This window comes from Mytilus californianus, unplaced genomic scaffold (assembly GCF_021869535.1).
Source record: "Mytilus californianus isolate M0D057914Y unplaced genomic scaffold, xbMytCali1.0.p SCAF_46, whole genome shotgun sequence".
NCBI lineage: Eukaryota > Metazoa > Mollusca > Bivalvia > Mytilida > Mytilidae > Mytilus > Mytilus californianus.
In genome coordinates this window covers 1,066,156-1,087,787 of record NW_026262697.1, presented here as the reverse complement: position 1 = coordinate 1,087,787, position 21,632 = coordinate 1,066,156, and the positions used below count along the sequence as shown (strand labels likewise).

The following is a 21,632-nucleotide window of genomic DNA, read 5'->3' as shown; positions in this document are numbered from 1 at the left end:
GTATAAATTGCTCATTTCTTGACCAATTTCAATGGGGTTTTATTCTTGAATTCTTGGGGTTCTTTAATATGCTGAATCTAACCGTGTATTAAGTTTTTAGATTTTGGGCCCCGTTTTTAAATTGGTCCACATTGAGGTCCAAAGGGTCCAAAATTAAACTTTGTTTGATTTTAACAAAAATTGAATTCTTAGGGTTCTTTGATATGCTGAATCTAAACATGTATTTAGATTTTTGATTATGGGTCCAGTTTTCAAGTTGGTCCAAATCGGGGTCCAAAATTAAACTTTGTTTGATTTCAACAAAAATTGAATATATGGGGTTCTTTGATATGCTGAATCTAACCATGTATTTAGATTTTTGATTTTTGGGCCCCGTTATCAACTTTGTCCACATTGAGGTCAAAAGGGTCCAAAATTAAACTTTGTTTGATTTCATCAAAAATTGAATTCTTGGTGTTCTTTGATATGCTGAATCTAACCATATATTTAGATTTTGATATGCTAAATCTAACCATGTATTTAGATTTTGAATATTGGACCATAATAGGTGAATGTCCAATTTAAAATTTTTAAGTTCTTAGACCACATTCATTCTGTGTCAGAAACCTATGCTGTGTCAAATATTTAATCACAATCCAAATTCAGAGCTGTATCAAGCTTGAATGTTGTGTCCATACTTGCCCCAACTGTTCAGGGTTCGACCTCTGCGGTCGTATCAAGCTGCGCCCTGCGGAGCATTTTATTTTTTATTCCTATCACCAAAGATGGCTGGGTGGGAATCTGCCTAAAAGTTGGTCATCAGGTGCAAACAATTTTGACAATTTTTCGTCCTATTTTTATGCCCCCGCCTACGATAGTAATAGGGGCATTATGTTTTCTGGTCTGTGCGTCCGTTTGTTCATTCGTTCGTTCGTCTATCCGTTTGTCCGTCTGTCCCTTGTCAGGTTAAAGTTTTTGGTCAAGGTAGTTTTTGGTGAAGTTGAAGTCTAATCAACTTGAAACTTAGTACACATGTTCCCTATGATATGATCTTTCTAATTTTAATGCCAAATTAGAGTTTTGATCCCAATTTCACGGTCCACTGAACATAGAAAATGGTAGTGGGAGTGGGGCATCCGTATACTATGGACACATTCTTGTTTTTACCTGGAAGACCGAGACATGTTGATAGATGTGTCCCACTATAGTCTGCATGTAGAGTGGACCCCAGTGAACACATTGACCCCAAAAGTGTTGAGTTTGGAGTGAACTTGATCTAAGTAAGGTAATTTCTACAAAAAATCTGGAATTTTGCCATTTTTCCCAATTTTTGGCTCCACCTGGACCTGCAACCTGTAGTTGTTGTTCCTGAAGAGTATTTCAATTATAAACATGTATACATTGTAGTTGTTATATGCATGCGGGTTGACAATAATTTTGGAAGTTTTAAGCCACTATACTGTGTTCCAGACACGTCCAGAAAAACCAGTTTCATCCGTCTTCAATTTACAAGGTTCATATTTGGGCTCAAACTACACCTTAAACCTGAGAAACATGACAATAAATAGCCTTAGGTTGAGGGAACCTGCATCAATTTCGAAATACATACCATACAGTTGTACTGTAAAAGTATGGAGAGCCATTAGAGCAAAAAAAACTGTATTTTGGGTAGAGGCTGTAATGTTACAGGCCCCACATGGTAAGGGCTCATTTGAGGAATAATTGTCTGAAAAGGACAAGTCTTTACTAATTTTTATAAATTTGCTTATTACCTCAAAAACTATATATAAAAAAAAAATAGGTAAAAATTATCATCAATACAAGATCGACAGAAATGACAATAGATAAGATTTAGAAATAAGCAAACATAACTTACTCTTAGATCTTTAGGGGAATTATGAAAATTAGATAATTTATTTCATTCCTGCAACAAAAAAGTCGAAAGTAGAAATGTTCCTGTATTAACAAATATCTACAAGTCACCACCCCACCTACATTATAATACAAGTCACCCCCCACACCTACATTATAGTACAAGTCACCCCCCATACCTACATTATAGTACAAGTCACCCCCACACCTACATTATAGTTAAACTTATCAACAATATTCTCAAAGTATTCCACCAGATGATGAAACAAAACCTGCATAATGTAAATGAGTACTGTAATTTATAAATTTTGACAGGTACCAAAATTTATTATGAACTTTGAAAGTAAATAAAAAATGTTTTATAAATTTTAGGTACTCAAATGTTTAATGAATTTTGAAAGGTACAAAAATGTTTAATGAATTTTGAAAGGAACAAAAATGTTTAATGAATTTTGAAAGGAACAAAAATGTTTAATGAATTTTGAAAGGTACAAAAATGTTTAATGAATTTTGAAAGGAACAAAAATGTTTAATGAATTTTGAAAGGAACAAAAATGTTTAATGAATTTTGAAAGGTTCAAAAATGTTATACAAATGTAAGAACAAAAATGAGGAATTATGTTGAAATTATCCAGAATTTCTTACAATTATAAAACATAAGTTTCTAATATTTGGAAAATATTTTGTAAAGTAAGAAAATTTCCAATGAAAACAATACGTAAAGGATCTCTGAATTTTGATGAAAAATATTTTGTTCTGAATTAAAATTTGATTTACATTGAGTGTCTTTGTTTCAGGAAATGGAGAACATTACAGAATTCAGCTTATTCTACAGTTTATGGAACAGTTAGAAAAACTTCTATACAATGCATATGAAGGATGTGCTGTGGCCATGCCTATGCCACCTAAGGTAACTGTTTTACATTTAACCTTTTATTCAAACTTATGAAGGATGTAGTGTGGCCATGCCTATGCCACCTAAGGTAACTGTTTTACATTTAACCTTTGAAAATCAAGTATATGAAGGATGTGGCCACTGGCATGGCATAACCAATGCCACCTTATGTAGCTGTTTATATCTAGCATATGAAGGATTGAGAGCAAAATAATGAGATTGGATATAATTTTACAATGAGTCAATAAGGACCAAAGGCTAAAGATGTGAACAAGATGCATTATTGTTTATGGGCCAGCTGAAGCACAACTCTGGGTGCCGGATTTTCTCGCTGCATTGAAGAACCATTGGTTGCCTTAAGCTGGTTTCTGCTGTTTGGTCTGGTGGTTGTCTCTTTGACACATTCACTATTCTAATAACAGGTCACTGTACAGCCTTTAACAATGACCATTGCCCATACTGTATAGTAAATTATATAAATCCCTGTACTGAAAAATGTGAAACAATTCAAAACAGCCTAAATTACACAACAACAGTAAACAAAAGGATTCATTTGCTTTTAACTTGGGTTGATGTCTCATTGATGTATCTCCTTCTATTTATGAACTTTGTGATGGTTCTTCAGTCTTTCGGAGCCTATTAAGGACAATTGAAATGGACTTGAGAATAGTCAATACATAGAGAGGTATTATATAAACCTGTTGACCAGCTAAGAAATACTTCACTTCTTCTAAATTATTGTTATTTTATCTCTTTATTTTTCCTCAGGCTGTAAGGACGTTCTTCAGAATCAATAAAGGAACCTGTTTGGAATGGTTGTCCAGGATTCGTAGCCACATTATTAAAATAGCCTTACATACTGGCTTCACAGGTGTCGCTGTTAGACAGGCACATGAACTGCTGAGGGACATGAAGGAAAATGGCAATACACAGGTATGTCCAGTCACTTAAATCATTAATCTTCAGTCAATACAAAGGTTAATCCAGTCGCTTAAATCAGTAATATGAGGTCAATACACAGGTAAATCCAGTTGCTTAAATTACTAATCCACACAAGTATATCTGATCTCATTACATAAGGGTCTTATCAATCAATTTGATGTAGGTAGATTAATCAAAGTTTAAAAAATATGAATGTCTATGTAATATGTTATTCCATTATCAATTACCCCATACATGATTATTCATTTTATGATTTGTTAGTTGTTTATTTTGATAGAATTATTTAGGTCATATTGGGAATCCATTAGACTAAACTTTATTCAAATTTCACTCTGTTAATACATGATGTAAATATTCTTGTATTAGATAAGGGAAATACATGAAGTAAAAATTCATCTGTTAGAGGGGGGAAATACATGATGTAAAAATTCATCTATTAGATAGGGAAATACATGATGTAAAAATTCATCTGTTAGAGGGGGGAAATACATGATGTAAACATTCATCTGTTAGAACGGGGAAAGACATGATGTAAAAAATCATCTATTATATAGAGCAGGAAAATTGGACATTGATATGAAACTGTGACATCAGACCTGACTTCCATTTGAGGAATTGACTGCTAATAGAGACCTGACATCCATCTGAGTCAAAAAATACAACTGTATTTACTATTTTACATTATAGAGCACAGAGTTTGAACAGACAGTATTATATCTTGTCAAAGGTTTACTGGACTTAAAACAGCCTGATGCTCTAATGGGAGTATACAGTTGGTGTAAGGATGTCATGGGAAAAAAACTACTTTGGATTAAAGCTTTAGTCGAGAAAGCTGCTGGCAGGTAAGATGCCTTCTCTAAATAATCATTTTTATGACGTCTGATACAATTAAACATTCTGATTTATCTAAAATAGGGATGCTTAAAAATTGATTGTGGCGGGGGAATGGCAGGTACTTAAATTGAAGTATTGTAAGTGATTGTATTTTTCATAGAATTTTGTAAAAATTTTAAGTAAATTGAAAGTTTTGTATTATGGGTAGTTCAGGTCCAGAAAATGTGCCTACCATGTCATGATACAATTCTGGAACCGCCCTTAATTCAAACCATCAAAACTGAAGTGTTTGACATTGAAATTGCATGCACAAAATTATAATAGTTTATCAATCAATCAATCAAGTCTGTAGAGTTTGAATGTTAATTTTATATTAACCCTTTTGCCGATGAAAGTGTAAACATGGCGCTTCCGTTTGTTGAAAACCGTGTCAAAATCAGTGGAAATTTACGGAATTTACGAGAATTTAAAATGAGGGAACATTTTTTTTGAAAGAATATGGAAGAATTGAAGCCAAACTAGTATACTTTTTTGACATAAAATGTCGTTTTATGTACAAAACACTTGGAATGGACATCGTTCAGTGTAAGGAATTTGTACAGCCTCATTAAATTTTTTAAAATTTTGCCGTTTTGGGTTAAAAAATTACGATTTTGGGTCAAAAAGTAGAATTTTGAGAATTTCACCTAGATAATGCCGAAAATTTGAATATTTTATGAAGAAAAAATTATCAAAACATGAACAAAACTGTGAACATGGTGTTATTGAATGAAATAAATACACAAAATACTACAGACAACTTTTTATTGACATTTATTATGAAGATCTCCCACTTGAGTAATAGTAGCCAGGGAAGCCATCGTCTCAGAGTAGCTTCTGTCTGGGCAGCTATCGGTGAAAGGGTTAAAAAAATACTAGATTATTTGACCAAGAAGTATATGAAAATAACACTTAATAATTTTGTGAGAGGAAGCGCTTTGGAGGATTAAGCCATCAGGAACACACACCTAAACATATGTAGAAACGTTAGGAGCCTAAAAAGAATATCCAAATTCATCTAAGGTCAAATTTGCCTGAGAGAGTTAGAACCAATAGTTTCTTAATATTTTCTTAATTTATCAACATGGAATTTTAGAAATGTATGTTATAAATCATGTCAGTACAGAAGCACTGATTTCTGAGCTGACCGAACCCTTTGGGACTCCAGTCCTCCAGCAAAGTTATCAAAGGAATGCTAGTAAATGAAAATAATACTCTAAAAATGTTGTGCGTCTAAGCCCTTTCTGGATTTAAAGTCATCAGGAAATCTCATACTAAACATTTGGAAGCCAGGGAAGTAAAAATATGTAGAAAAGTTAAGAGCTATATGACAAAAAAGGAAAATAAAAAGAATAGTGTCTAAAACTATAACATAGATGATTACAGGCTATCTCTTGATAACCTAAGTAATTGCTGATCTATGAAGGCTTACCTTAAAAAAAAAAAACAGATTTCATGTAGTCTTTTTATATACATTATCCTGTGCTATTTATATCCAGGACATTATCCTAATGTTATATTGTGTATGAAACTGTGATTCGTCAGTATAGAGCATGTTTATGTTACAGATATGAGAATGCAGGAAAGGAATTAAAGAGTTCAGTGAAAGCATTGTTAAATACAGACCAAGATGATGTGGATACAGATGGGAAACCTGATATTGTTATACCACAGAAAATCAAGGGTATACTCAGTAAACACAATACAACACCAGTACAACAGGAGACACATCTTCCCATCATCAGACTGAATTTTATTGTCAATCAGGTAGGGTTTATACTCAGTGAACATAGTACAACACCAGTACAACAGGAGACACATCTTCCCATCATCTGAATTTTATTGTCAATTTAATAGGTAGGTTTTATACTCAGTGAACACAATGCAACACCAGTTCAACAGGAGACACATCTTCCCATCATCAGACTGCATTTTATTGTCAATCAGGTAGGTTTTATACTCATTGAACATAGTACAACACCAGTACAACAGGAGACACATCTTCCCATCATCAGATTGAATTTTATTGTCAATCAGGTTAGTGTACAACACCAGTACAACATGATACAAATATTCCATGACTTTTATATTCAATCTGGTAGGTTTTATACTCCGTGAACACAGTACAACACCAGTACAACAGGAGACACATCTTCCCATCATCAGACTGAATTTTATTGTCAATCAGGTAGGGTTTATACTCACTGACCATAGTACCACAAATGTACTCACCAGGATACACTTATTCCATGACTTTTATAGTCAATCTGGTAGGTTTTATACTCATTGAACAAGTACTACAAATGTACTCACCAGGATACACTTATTTCATGACTTTTAGTCAATCTGGTAGGTTTTATACTCATTGAACAAGTACCACAAATGTACTATAATAATAATAATAATAATAAATTCTTTATTTAAAGAGGGTAAACTCAGTTAGTTACAATAAACTAATCTTCCCTGAGGCCCTCACATACAAATTACAATACAATCAAAAACAGATATTTACACAAAGTTAATTTACAGTCAATTAGTTCAATGTAATATTACTAACATGATAAGATATAAGGCTGTTCAAGATGCACATGTAGTCAAAAAATCAAATACAAATAAAAATAAAAGAATATACAAATACATTGTAGAAAATATAATCTTATCAGGACTGTGTTAAGTACTTCTTGATACTTTGTTTAAAAGTATAAGTGTTTTGAGCTTTACGCATTTTGTGTGGTAGTAAATACTCACCAGGAAACACTTATTTCATGACTTTTATAGTCAATCTGGTAGGTTTTATACTCATTGAACAAGTACCACAAATGTACTCACCAGGATACACTTATTTCATGACTTTTATAGTTAATCTGTAGGGTTTTATACTCATTGAACAAGTACCACAAATGTACTCACCAGGATACATTTATTTCATGACTTTTATAGTCAATCTGGTAGGTTTTATACTCAGTAACACAAGAAGACACCAGTATAGCAGGAGACACATCAAATTGTGATTGAATATTACCAGAATGTAGTTATTCATCACAGTCAGTTTAATATAAAAACCAGGAGATTGTCAATGACAGCTTTCCACCACAGTCCAAAGGATGTGGATTTAAGCAACTATATGTTATACTGAGAATGGATTATTTTAACTGGTTATAGATATTAAAACTTTATCTTGACAGGTTGTAGAGTGTTATCAATCCCTGGGAGATTGGAAGTCGGTCATGGAGTGGCAGGAAGCAGTAATGGAGTATCGTCAGGATACGTCTTTCATAACATTACAAACAGCCTTTAATACAGATATTGATATAAACTATGTCAGGTTAGTTATAGAAAATTATTCACTTTGTCCTATGAGATACTGAAATTTTGAAGAGAAATGTCATTTTCAGGAGGGGTAGTTGCAAAAAATACCAGTTGAGAGAAGGTAAAATTTACTGAACCTCAAGGCAAAAAAAATTATTCTCAAGATTGTTACTTTTCACAAATTCTTCTCCTCCTGAACATGAAATATCTGTTTAATTAAATACCCCTCCAGAACATGAAATATCTGTTTAATTAAATGCCCCTCCTGAACATGAAATATCTGTTTTAATTACACATATTACAAACACCCCTGTTGAACATGAAATGTCTGTTTAATTACACATATTACAAACACCCCTGTTGAACATGAAATGTCTGTTAAATTAAACATATTACAAATGCCCCTCCTGAACATGCAATATCTGTTTAATTACACATATTACAAATGCCCCTCCTGAACATGAAATATCTGTTTAATTAAATACCCCTCCAGAACATGAAATATCTGTTTAATTAAATGCCCCTCCTGAACATGAAATATCTGTTTAATTACACATATTACAAACACCCCTGTTGAACATGAAATGTCTGTTTAATTACACATATTACAAACACCCCTGTTGAACATGAAATGTCTGTTTAATTACACATATTACAAACACCCCTGTTGAACATGAAATGTCTGTTTAATTACACATATTACAAATGCCCCTCCTGAACATGAAATATCTGTTTAATTACACATATTACAAATGCCCCTCCTGAACATGAAATATCTGTTTAATTAAATTCCCATCCTGAACATGAAATATCTGTTTAATTACACATATTACAAATACCCCTCCTGAACATAAAATATCTGTTTAATTAAATTCCCCTCCTGAACATAAAATATCTGTTTAATTACACATATTACAAATACCCCTCCTGGACATGAAATATCTATTTAATTACACATATTACAAATACCCCTCCTGAACATGAAATATCACAGGGTTTAAGCTAGGATTTTGAGGGCTTTAGTCACTATTGCGCGGGATGAAAATCAACCTTATTTTGGGTAGCAGCAAGGGACCTAGGATGTATATTACTATCTATACATCTTTGTCAGACTTTGAAGGACTTAGGCATACTAGGCAGTTACTGCATGATTTGACTGATGTGGCACTTTAATACGAAGATTAGGATATAAGATCTAGAAATCTAGTTCACAATTTCACTTCAATTAGTTTCCGGGTACATTCCTAATCAGCAAAAGTTGGGATCCATTTTTTTTTAAACCAGGAATCATAGCATAAATGAACTTGTAAGGACTATTTCACTGCATTATTCATACTCATTATCCTCAAAAACGTTTTAAAGCGATATTTAGAATTAATTCTATAAAGTTGGAACCAAGGATTTGTACAAATCCTTATTGGAACAATTCTAATGACTTTAAATTGTAAATTTATCATGAATAGATCACGTTTACTTTCGATTTCCAAATGAAATGAAAACGGGAAATGACAAGTGGATAATAAGTTCAGAATGAATCCGGATTCATTTACGGATTGGTTCATGTTTAAAAAAGGCAGGAAATTATCATTTTTAAAATTAAATTTGCTAAATAAGAACTATATTTGTCTCTCTCGTTTAGTTTGATACTTAATTATTTCGTATTTTACGCTTAAGTGTCTTTAAATTCATAAGAATACTTTCGCACATGCGCAGTTCATGGTAAAGGAAGCACCTGTTTGACTCCTGAAAACATTTCAGAATGTTATGAATAAAGTTCTATCTTTTTAATCGAAATTGTCGAAAGTTTTTGATTAAAAGTTATATCAAATATGACGAAAATACGTTCATTTGACGAAACAACGACAAGCGAACTGCAAATTGTGATCGTTTGAGAAATATTGAAATTAAAATGCGAACTGTCCGAGGGAAAACTCAATGACGAAACTACGACAAACGAACTGCAAATTGTGCACGTTTGAGATAAATATTGAAATTAAAATGCCGTCTGACTGAGGGAAAATAATTATGATGATCAATTATGAGGTTGATAAATAATTAACGGATTAGTGACCCATCCGATGGCAATAAGCGGATTATCTGTAATCACAACTTATAACACCTGTTGTAAATGTTAATTAGCTGAGAGTCAGAAACTTGTCAGAAACAATAAGACAGGTAGAATTATAGTATTTTCATGCGAAAATATTTTTACTCTTTCCAAATTTAAGTGACGAAATTGATTTGGAATACTTTCGTCATTTTGAAAACCGTTTCGTAAATGACGAAAATGACGAGCGCTAGCAAAATCACTGAATATCAAACATAATACAAATAAAAAGGGTTAAGTTAGCCTTTCAAAATTTAATTATGTTAATATTATTATGCTACATGTACTTAAACAATTTGTCAGATTTAATCAAGTGCACAAATGATTAATCATCTCAGAGATGGGTAAAAAAGTCTTTAATACTTTTTGGGAAATACCACGACAGAGCTGGTAAACGAGATATATCCTTGTGCATATACCCAGGTGGTGATGATATATAAACAGTCTTTGTCTGCCTGAAAAATACATTGGCTATCAAACAATCAAAATATAGGATACTTTTATAAGTTCTAATTTATACATGTATATTTTTTTCAATTTTCAAAGGGACATATCTAGAGTTCTTACATGATTTCTATTAACAGAGCTTTGTAAGAATTAGATTTAAGCGACATTTTTAGAGTTCTTACATGATTTGCGTTAACAGAGCTGTGTAAGAATTAAATTTTACGGGTCATTACAAGGCTTCTTACATGATTTCTATTAATAGAGCTTTGTAAGAATTAGCTTTAAGTGACATTTCTAGAGTTCTTACATGGTTTCTATTAACAGAGTTTTGTAAGAATTAGATTTAAGTGGCATTTTTAGATTTCTTACATGATTTTTATTAACAGAGCTTTGTAAGAATTAGATTTAAGTGACATTTCTAGAGTTCTTACATGATTTCAGAGCCTTATCAGAGTTTGACCTAAACAACATTTCTGGTGTTAAAGAGAATATGGAGTTAGTTCCAGGCGGATCTCTAAATAATGTGACTAAACAGGAACTCCAAGTAGGAGAAATATGGGGGACCAGTCAGAAACTTGATCTGGTTTACCAACACTATGTCAAAGTAGCAGCTGCTATCATTGATCAGAAACAAATCAAGTACGTATCAGTAGAAACTTCCCTGATCAGAAACAAATCAAGTATGTATCAGTAGAAACTTCCCTGATCAGAAACAAATCAAGTATGTATCAGTAGAAACTTCCCTGATCAGAAACAAATCAAGTACGTATCAGTAGAAACTTCCCTGATCAGAAACAAATCTGTGAGAACAATGACTTGGTTTTTCAATATTTGTCATTGTTATATATGATTATTGATTAGAAACAGGTCAAGTTGGTAATGGCTAAAGTTGGCGAAGCATTTTGTTCAGCAACAGTGATCTTGTTCATCCACAAATCAATCAAAAGATTGAAGTTTAAAAGCATATTTATAGCGGCAGTCACTGTTCCAAGAAAGATAGCAATGAGTACCATTTCAGAAGCTATTTTACTTTCACATGAATAAGAGGTTGTCATGGTCAAATTAAATGTCTTTTTATATAGATAATATTGTTTACATCCCTGAAATGTAGTAAATGCAAATCAATCTTCATACATATATATAGTAACAAGAGCTCACTAATAAATATCACCTTTGTCTCCCTCTAAATGAAAAGATATGACAAACTCCAGACAAATATAAAAATAAGGAGATGTGGTATGATTGCCAATGAGACAACTATCCACCTAAGTTCAAATGAAGGGGATGTAAGCACGTATAGGCAAGCGTCTGACCTTCAACAATGAGAAAAACCCATTCGGTATAGTCAGCTTTGAAAGTCCCAGACATGAAAAATATGAAACAATTCAATTGAGAAAACTAACGGCCTAATTTATAAAAAAACAATTTATGAAAAACAAATATGACAGACAAGAACCAACGACAACCAAAGTCCATATTTGCTGTTTGAAATCCAAAAATGATTTGAAACAAAATATGTGTATAAAAGATTAATGTAAGAAATATTATCTGAGAATTTTTTTATTAAAGAGGATTTGCAGATACAAGCAATCTTCTCTACTGATCAGAAATGACAAATGTTTATGTAGATAAATAATATGTTGCTGGTGTTGAAGACAAAATAAAGTTTTTGTCATTGATTTCACTTGAACAAACTTGGAAAACTGTATACTAGAAAAAAGATCATTTGTATTCAAAATTTAAAAAAAATTATCATGAAACAAGTGAAAAAGAAAATGAAAATATTTTTGCAAGGTGAGTAAGGCTCACAGGAGCCTATATATTTTGCCAGGTTAGTGAGCAAGGCTCACATGAGCCTATAGTTTTCTTTTGTCTTTTAATGGTTTGAATTTTTTTTTTAAATTGTGTAGTGAATTTCAATGAGTCAGCAACCAATGATAATATCACCATATGTATGGCCATTCAAAATAGTCAAATGGCCAAACAGTGTGTTAAGCTTCCAAGATTAGGGAACAGTAACAAAATGGCATTAAAACTAAATTCTCTAGTACTGGGGAAAAAAAGAGAAATATATATACATTTATAGACCAGTTATTTCCTAATGTAAAATGACGACAATATACGGATATCTACATGTACGAACAAACTAGTAAATGTCTCATGTCATATACCACAATAATAGAACTGGATACATGTATTAAGAAAGCCAATCTTTGGAACTTTACCAACCTATTACTACATGTATTTCTTGCATGACTTAAAGACCAACAACATTGTGACCTGAGCAAACTATACCAACTTATAAGTCCTATACTGTAGTATTAAATAAACTATTGCCAAGTTTGAACTGATGCTGCTTCTAAGAACATGTATACGAGATTCTATTCATTTTTGCTGTCTCACGGATTTATACCAGCACCTCTATCATACTTTGAATCTATATATGTTAACAACGATAGGATAAAAGAAACATTTTATTACGAACTAAGCATTCTAATCTAACAACATATATACATATTTACATAAACAAATTTCAACTTGGAAAAACTGGGGACTAACAGCTGTTTGACACTTTAGAAATTAAAATTGAGTTATCCCCCTTTTCATATAAATATAAAAATTAAAACTTGGGGGATAAGATACAAAGGCTAATGTGTAGAATTTGTATCGAATTGGCATACCAAAGTATAATTTAACTGAATAAACATATGATTTAGTATTGGTAAGCACAAAATTTAATGATGCAAAAATTTAAGATCAATACAATATATACGTCAGCATACCTAAAAGCAAATGAATAATTCATAAGTCAGCATGGTAAAAATTTATACATAAGCATATGGATAAATAGTGAAAACAAAAGAAATTCCATACGTCAGCATGGATAGTAAAAGGCAAGTAAACCATACGTAGGCATGGATAATAAAGCAACAAGAAATTCCATACGTAAGCATGGAAAGTATTTAGACAAAGAATTTCCATACGTCAGTATGGATAGTAAAAGGCACAGTAGACCATTTGTTAGCATGGATAATAAAATACTGAGATAGTTCACACGTTAGTATAAATATAAGATGACAAGAAAAAGAGACATATGTCGGCATGAAAAGAAAAATCAAGTGAAACCCATACGTCAGCATGGATAGTAAAAGACAAGAAGAATCCATACGTCAGCATGGATAGTAAAATATAAGAGATCCATACGTCAGCATGGATAGTGGAAGCAGGTTGAAACCATACGTCAGCATGGATTGAAAAAACAAGTAAAACCCATATGTCAGCATGGATAGTAAAAGGCAAGAAGAATCCATACGTCAGCATGGATAGCAAGATATAAGAGATCCATACGTCAGCATGGATAGTAAGATAAATAGATCCATACGTCAGCATGGATTGAAAAAACATGAATTCCATACGTCAGCATGGATAGTAAGAAACATAAATTTCATAAGTTAGCATGGACAATAAAGCATAAAAAGTCTATACGTCAGCATGGATATCAAATCAACAACAGAAAAATCCAAACATTAGCATGGATAATAAAACAAAAATACACATGGGATAAGTAATAAATATAAACAACGCAAAAATGCTACTAAAAAATAATAAGAAATATATAGTGTCATGTATGTCCATAAAAATTTACTATTAGTTTCTATAAAAATTAATTGTCCCCAGAGGCACTGACAACAAAGGCGATTGTAGGGGATGGCGGTGGGTGATGAAATTCTAGATATAAATTTTCAAACGAGAACTATGCTCTGCACATGAAAGGAACAAAGAGGTTATTGAAATCTGAGACGTCTTGTACATTGTACCTAAGTGAGGCTGGAATGACCACGCGGATGAAATTCCTTAAGAGGGGCACCAGGGGGAAAAAACAGCTATAAACTATAATTATATACATAATTGCCATTTATAGACCAGTTATTATCTAATGTAAAATGACGACAATATACGGATATCTACATGTACGAACAAACTAGTAAATGTCTCATGTCATATACCACAATAATAGAACTGGATACATGTATTAAGAAAGCCAATCTTTGGAACTTTACCAACCTATTACTACATGTATTTCTTGCATGACTTAAAGACCAACAACATTGTGACCTGAGCAAACTATACCAACTTATAAGTCCTATACTGTAGTATTAAATAAACTATTGCCAAGTTTGAACTGATGCTGCTTCTAAGAACATGTATACGAGATTCTATTCATTTTTGCTGTCTCACGGATTTATACCAGCACCTCTATCATACTTTGAATCTATATATGTTAACAACGATAGGATAAAAGAAACATTTTATTACGAACTAAGCATTCTAATCTAACAACATATATACATATTTACATAAACAAATTTCAACTTGGAAAAACTGGGGACTAACAGCTGTTTGACACTTTAGAAATTAAAATTGAGTTATCCCCCTTTTCATATAAATATAAAAATTAAAACTTGGGGGATAAGATACAAAGGCTAATGTGTAGAATTTGTATCGAATTGGCCAAATACAGGTGTGAAGCAGCTGTAGCCCCCAAGTGGAATGGGGAACCTTTGTTGCCAGTACAATTTAACCTAACTTCTGTCTGTCTCTGCTAATTGTTTTTGAGCATTTTTAAGAACATTAGGAGAAGTATGAATGTATCTTGTGTAACAATTAGATGACCATCTACCAAGTGTTTGAATTAAATGATCTTCAAGACGGGCTTCTTGAGCAGATGTAGCTGCACCAATTCGAAAGGAGTGTCCATTGTAGGAGTCACTAGATAAGCCTAATTTGTCGAGTAAAATTTTGACATGTAAAATGAAAAATTTTCTGTTTAAAGGGAAATCACACTATTGTTTATACGCATCGCTCTCGGCGCCGCTATAGTGTCATGACCGTATTATGACGTCGCCGTTTCGAGTCCGTCGTAAAGGTTGCTAATTTCTAAAATGGCGGCCTGCTCAAAGGGAAATGCAAATGACGTTTTGATTTAAGTGCAAAAAATGAAAATGCTACTCGAAACGGACAAAATGTATGGCAAAAAAATAGCCGAAAGTGGTATTGATATGGTCTTGAATTACCTTACGATTGGGTTTAATTCAAATGAGTTACTCTTTTTAAATAAAGATATTATTATTATTATTATTATTATTATTATTGAGTTAGTATTTACATACAATACCATTTATACAATTATTTTTCTTAAAGGTTTATTAATTTCACCGAAAAATATTGTTAGATATGAGAAATATCAACAATTTTTGTTGATCTGGTCTTTATTATTTGTAGCGAAATCCGTCAGCTCAACTTTTTTTTTGTAGAAAAACTTTTTTTATTTACTGTAAAGTTTATATTTTCATATATTAACAATTTTTTTTATCTCGCAGATTTCTTAGTTTCACGAAGAAAAAAAATATTTAAAAACAAAAGAGATATTTATAACACTTTTTATCGATTATTTCAGTATAATCAAAGCGTACATCGGCGAATGTGAAATCCGTCCGGTCAACTTTTTTTTTAGAAAAACATTTTGTTTTACTATGAAGTTTAAATTTTCATAAAAGATAACTATTAATCTCGCAGATTTCTTAGTTGTATGAAAAAATATTGTAAAACAAAAGAGATATTACTAGTAACAATTTTTGTCGATCAGTTCAATATTGTAAAGCGTACATCAGTGAGTGTGAAATCCGTCCGGTCAACTTTTTTTTGTTAGATTTTCATAAAATATAGTCTAATAACAAAAAAGTTCTGACTATTTATATCGCATCCGTTCAATACGGGCAATTGTCCTGTCATTAGTGTAACCCAACTGTTGGCAGCGTATCGTCGCGATGCGGTATGTTGGAATATACTGGGAAAAATAACAATATACCAGGAGTAACAGCATGTAAGCGTACAGCTTCCGGAATTTGTAGTTTTCTGTCCAACAGAGGGATGCAAATAAGAACAATGAGTTTCGATGTTCCTTTGGTGTCAAACGCCTCTCTCTCTCTCTCTCTCTCTGTTTCTTTTTTTTTTGGGGGAAGTGGGGTATGGGGGCACAAACACATGAACACGAGTGATTCGTAGAGTAATCATATTTGTTGAAATATCAAACGTTATTTAAGAATAACGCCAGTTAAACATCACTGTAAAAGAAGCATACAAAATTTTACATCGGTTGCTGGCTGTCGAAATCAAAGAAAATTTAGCACCGTATTATATAGTACATTATACGCAATCTTCCTTTAATGCTTTGTACAGGCTTACATAATTTGGGCACCAAAAAAAATCATATTTTGTAGTATTTCTTCATACTGTCAATTATAGCGAACTGTACGACCAGCAAGTTAAAAAAAATAAGGCCGCTAGACGTCAGAGCAATCTGGGAATATCAAACACTATGCCTAGTTATTTTTGTACTATTGATGACCGTACTGCCTACAACAACAACAAAAAATCCACACTGTATATTTGGCTTTACAAGACTCCAACAAGAGAAATATTTAACACATACACATGTATTTATGTAGAGTAACATGTCTTTCAGAGTGCTAATCTGTAACCATCACATTAAGGTCCGTCTTGTGAAAGAGTATTCATCTCATATAGAAAAAAAAATTTGTGCTGATATTCATGTAATATTTGCCACTGAAAGTTTTGCAAAAATCAAGAAAAAACGAACACAAAAACAAAACAAAAACTAGTAATTCAGATGTAGGTTCGTGTTCAGATCACTCAATGTGATCACTTGCATGTCAACAAACAGTGATATAGGGAGATTGTCAGATTCCGATCATGACTGTAAAGGACAGCCATTTGTTTAATACAAAGGTAGCTGATTTACTCTTGATACCTTGGTTCTTTAAAAAAAAAAACGGCCAACATGATATAGCAGAGTGCTGAAAGTAGCACACACAATCAATCAGTTATTTTCAAATTACCTATCATTAATCAGTTTTGGCAAAAAAAGTATATAGGCTATACCATACTGAACATAAATGTGATAAAAGAATATACAACTCAAGAAAGAGAGGTGCACCAACAGAAAATAGAAACTGCAATCTTTCTTTTAATTTCATCCGATCTCAGATCTCAAAATTTTAACTTTTACCAGAATTTATTCTATCTTACAGTATAACTCGGAAGTTTCTAAGTGGAACTCGAGCTTTAACTAGAACTCTTACTCGAATAAACATTCGAACTAAAAATAAAACTGGAACTTTAACGCTATATTTAGCTGGAACTCGAACTCTTATTCTACATCAAAGGTTATCCACACTCTTATTTGTCATCTGATAAAAAAATTCGTAAGGGTTCCACGGAACCCAGTGTCTCGCCTACTTTTGCTGTTAATCGCAGGCTCAACAAAAATGAGGAAAAAAAATCAATAAAAATATTCCTCTCGATACTATCTTTTGATTATAAGAAGCTTCTGTCCAAGTTTGGTATAAATCTAGGATAGTTTATGGATCTAATAAATGTTTTAAAAACTTTAACTGCATACTGTATGTAATGTTAACTGGAAGAAAAACTAAGTCCATTTATAAGTAAAATACGGATAAACAGGTACAAAATTTTGACAAAATTTCCTTCGAGATACAAGCTTTTGATCATAAACAAGCTTCTGTCCAAGTTTGGTACATATCCAGGATAGTTTAAGAAAGTTATTGAAATCTTAAAAACTTTAACCACAGAGTAAATGTATTGTTTCCTGGTAGAAAAACTAAGTCCATTTATAAGTCAAATATGGAAAAACAGGAATTTTATTTTTACAAAATTTACTTCTGGATACTATCTTGTGATCATAAACAAGCTTCTGTCCAAGTTTGGTAGAAATCCAGGATAGTTTAAGAAAGTTATTAAAACTTCAAAAACTTTAATCACAGAGTGAATATTTGTGCACGCCGCCGCCGACGACGACGACGCCGACGACGCCGACGACGGAATGTAGGATCGCTATGTCTCGCTTTTTCGACTTTAGTCGAAGGCTCGACAAAAAAACTAGAGTTAGATAAAATATATCGACATGTCCACAGAAACACGGATAGATGTAGCAGAACAAGAACAAAAAACTAGATCCGTTTATTACAAATTAAAAGATTTTTTTAAATACATCAACTGGGAACATTATATGTTCTTGATTTCAATATGGCGATGTGTATTTCATTGTCAATTAACTCTAAATTATCAGATGCATTGTATTTCTCATAACATACCAACGTTGAGCGATTAATCGAACGGTAATAAAATATACGTAATACATAAAGTTTTAATACACAGGCGATGAACATTGAACATATTATGTACAATGAACATGAAACGATGTATGAAAAATGGGTGCGGGATGATAGAACTCAGAAAAAAATTTGGTTTCCACAGTTCGAATAAATTATGAAGCGTTGTGTAATTACGGAACCAATTTTAAATTCCTACCGAAAATAGGTTTCTTTTAACGTGCTGAGTTTGTGGCATTTTTAACACGGCATTTCAGGTTTTATCTTCCCGGTGCGAATGGACAAGCTAGTGAAATTATGGTAACGAAATTATTCTGCCTGCAGTCTAAAAGGAACGTGTTACTTTTCAGCCCGGATACCCTCAGTCTTCCGAGGTAGAAGATTCTTTATCTGGAAGCCGAAAACTATTTCTATAATACGGCATGAAGCAAACATTCGTTTTCCCCATACAACAAATGCAATTTAAAAAATGAGATGACTTTATTACTTTATAATAAACTGTTCAGTATTGTATCTATGTTTAACGATTCGATAGATTGATAAAGATATCAATGAATAATCAAAATACCTTAAAAAATGTTCAAAAATGATATTATATTTTGTAGTGAAAAGGTTTAATTCAACCCAAGCGTTGCAAGAAATGCTGTTATGCCAGCAACGTCGTTCTATAACGTTAAAAGGTTATAGTTCCCGCCAAAATTCAATAATAAAGATTATTTCCGTTTTAGCGGATTTAAAACATCGGTGACCCCCCTTTTTTATTTATGCTTTTAAAATCTTCCCTGAAGCTGCAACTTATGCAGAAGTTTGAAGGGAAAAACATTAGTAGATTTTTTTTATTTCAAGAAAAATCTATTATAAATAGCAATTAAAAATGGCGGGAAATGTTCAAATGCCTTCAAAAATAAGGAAACCGAGACAAATAAATGTTCATTAGGTACAAGTTACATTTGACTGTTTTTGTTATTCCAGTTAAACATGGTTTTTCAATAAGTTTGTCTTTTTTTAACAATTTAGAGCGGTATTTCTATATTTCGTTATAACGCGATTCTTTAAGTTTTGATGACGTCATATCTCGAAAACAACATCGGTGACCCCAATTTTTTTTTCGCCTAAAATATCTTAATAAGTATGATCTGTCTACATGCAAAATTTCAATGAATTATTATTAGTAGTATAAATAATGTGATTTCCCTTTAAAGGTTTCCTATCTTCAGAGATGAAAAAGGCCTCAGTATTAGAAGAGTACACAGACTGCCTCAACTGATTGTATTTCAATATAGATAAAACAGGACAAATAGAATAACCTGTTTTGTAAAGTGGAATAGTAATACCTTGTCTAAAAGGATCAGTTTTAGACTTTTTAAGAGTTACAAAAATACAGTCAGCAGTGATTTGCATATCACTGCAGCATAAGTTACATTCAGGATCAAACTGATTCATTACAGTGAATTCACCACATCTTAAAAAACCAAAAAAGGCTGTTGTACAGGCAGCCTCTAACATAATACTATTGAAATTACCAAAAATACATGTATGTAGTAATTTACACATTTTTGACAGAATTGACATAGTTATAGGTAAACGTTTGCGTTTGACAGTAGACCCCTGTTTTTTCTTTAAACCAATTAAAATTGTTTTAAGACACTCAAGAGGCTTTCCAAAACTAATTAATGGATTAAAACCTCCATACTTTAAAAAATGAAACCTTATGCCACATAAATATAATTTAATTGTTGAATGACATAATTGTTTGTGTTCGGCACAATATGCTACAAAGCGCATAAGCAGGTTTTCTGACACAGGTGGGAGACAGTCTTTATCCCAAGTTGATCCATCTAATAAAAGAAATCTTGTATATAATTCGATTCCTGTATTATACACACTACTGGTGTTACTAGAAAGTGAATAATTCCACAAACTGTCTATTGTGCAGTCCAAAGGATCTCTGACAGTGACGGACAAGGTGTTGGTTCTCTCTCGGCTTCTGGTGCTAATTCTCGGAATTTGTGTATCTGAAAACGAGATAAAGCATCTGCTATAGTGTTACTAGCACCAGGTAAATGTTCACTAAAAACTGCAAAATTGTTATATACTGCACACATTGTTAAGCGTCTCATAAGTTTCATTATGCATGGTTCTTTTGAGCGACCTTTTTTAATGATATGAACTGTAGCAGCATTGTCACAATAAAAAAGGATCTTTTTTCCACACCACTGTTTACCCCATAAAAAGGCTGCAACCACTATAGGGTATAGTTCTAAAAAAGCCATCGATTCTGAATAGTCTTTGATACTTGGCAATTCTTTTGGCCATTTATCATAAAACCATTTGTTTTTGAAAAAACCACCAAAACCAATAGTAGATGAAGCATCAGTATATAACGAACTACTAGATGCTGTAGTCAGTTGATTGTCATAAAATAAATTGATACCATTCCAATTTGTTAAGAATTCTAACCACATCTGTAGATCTGCTTTGCATTCCTTGTTAAGATGTACATAATGATAACTTTCTTTAACTATTGACATGAGTTTATATAAGTAAGTCACAAATGCACGGCCTGGTATAATAACACGACTGGCAAAATTTAGGTGACCCAATAATTGTTCTAAGTCTTTCCTAGTACAGGTTCGTTTATGTATCATTGTTTTGATAAAATCAGTAATACGAACAATTTTGTCTTGTGGCAGACGAGCTTGCATGTTAACAGTGTCTAAAATAATACCCAAATATTCAAGTACAAAAACTGGGCCTACTGTCTTCTTAGCAGATAATGGTATATTTAATTTGTTAAAAATTAATGATAATAAAGACATAGTTCTTTCACCACAAAAATTTGGTTTATCTATGGTTAAAAAATCATCCAATAAATGAAAAATAACATCTATATTATAATTGTTCTTGGCTATCCAGCATATGCTTGTGGATAACATGTCAAAAAGTCTTGGACTTGAACGACAACCAAAAGGTAATCTTACATAATTATAATATT

The 21,632-nt window shown here is 32.4% G+C and overlaps 1 protein-coding gene across 4 annotated transcripts in view; it reads left to right on the top strand.

Annotated features, from left to right (window-relative positions):
* LOC127700010 (serine/threonine-protein kinase SMG1-like) overlaps nucleotides 1-21,632 on the top strand; it is a 182,357-nt gene that overhangs the window by 47,919 nt on the left and 112,806 nt on the right. For all 4 annotated transcript variants that reach the window (XM_052203441.1, XM_052203440.1, XM_052203442.1 and 1 more), the window contains exons 23-28: nucleotides 2,649-2,761; nucleotides 3,515-3,679; nucleotides 4,376-4,530; nucleotides 6,130-6,328; nucleotides 7,747-7,886; nucleotides 10,866-11,063. In XM_052203441.1, the coding sequence (XP_052059401.1) occupies nucleotides 2,649-2,761; nucleotides 3,515-3,679; nucleotides 4,376-4,530; nucleotides 6,130-6,328; nucleotides 7,747-7,886; nucleotides 10,866-11,063 (970 nt within the window). The remainder of the gene's footprint in view (nucleotides 1-2,648; nucleotides 2,762-3,514; nucleotides 3,680-4,375; nucleotides 4,531-6,129; nucleotides 6,329-7,746; nucleotides 7,887-10,865; nucleotides 11,064-21,632) is intronic.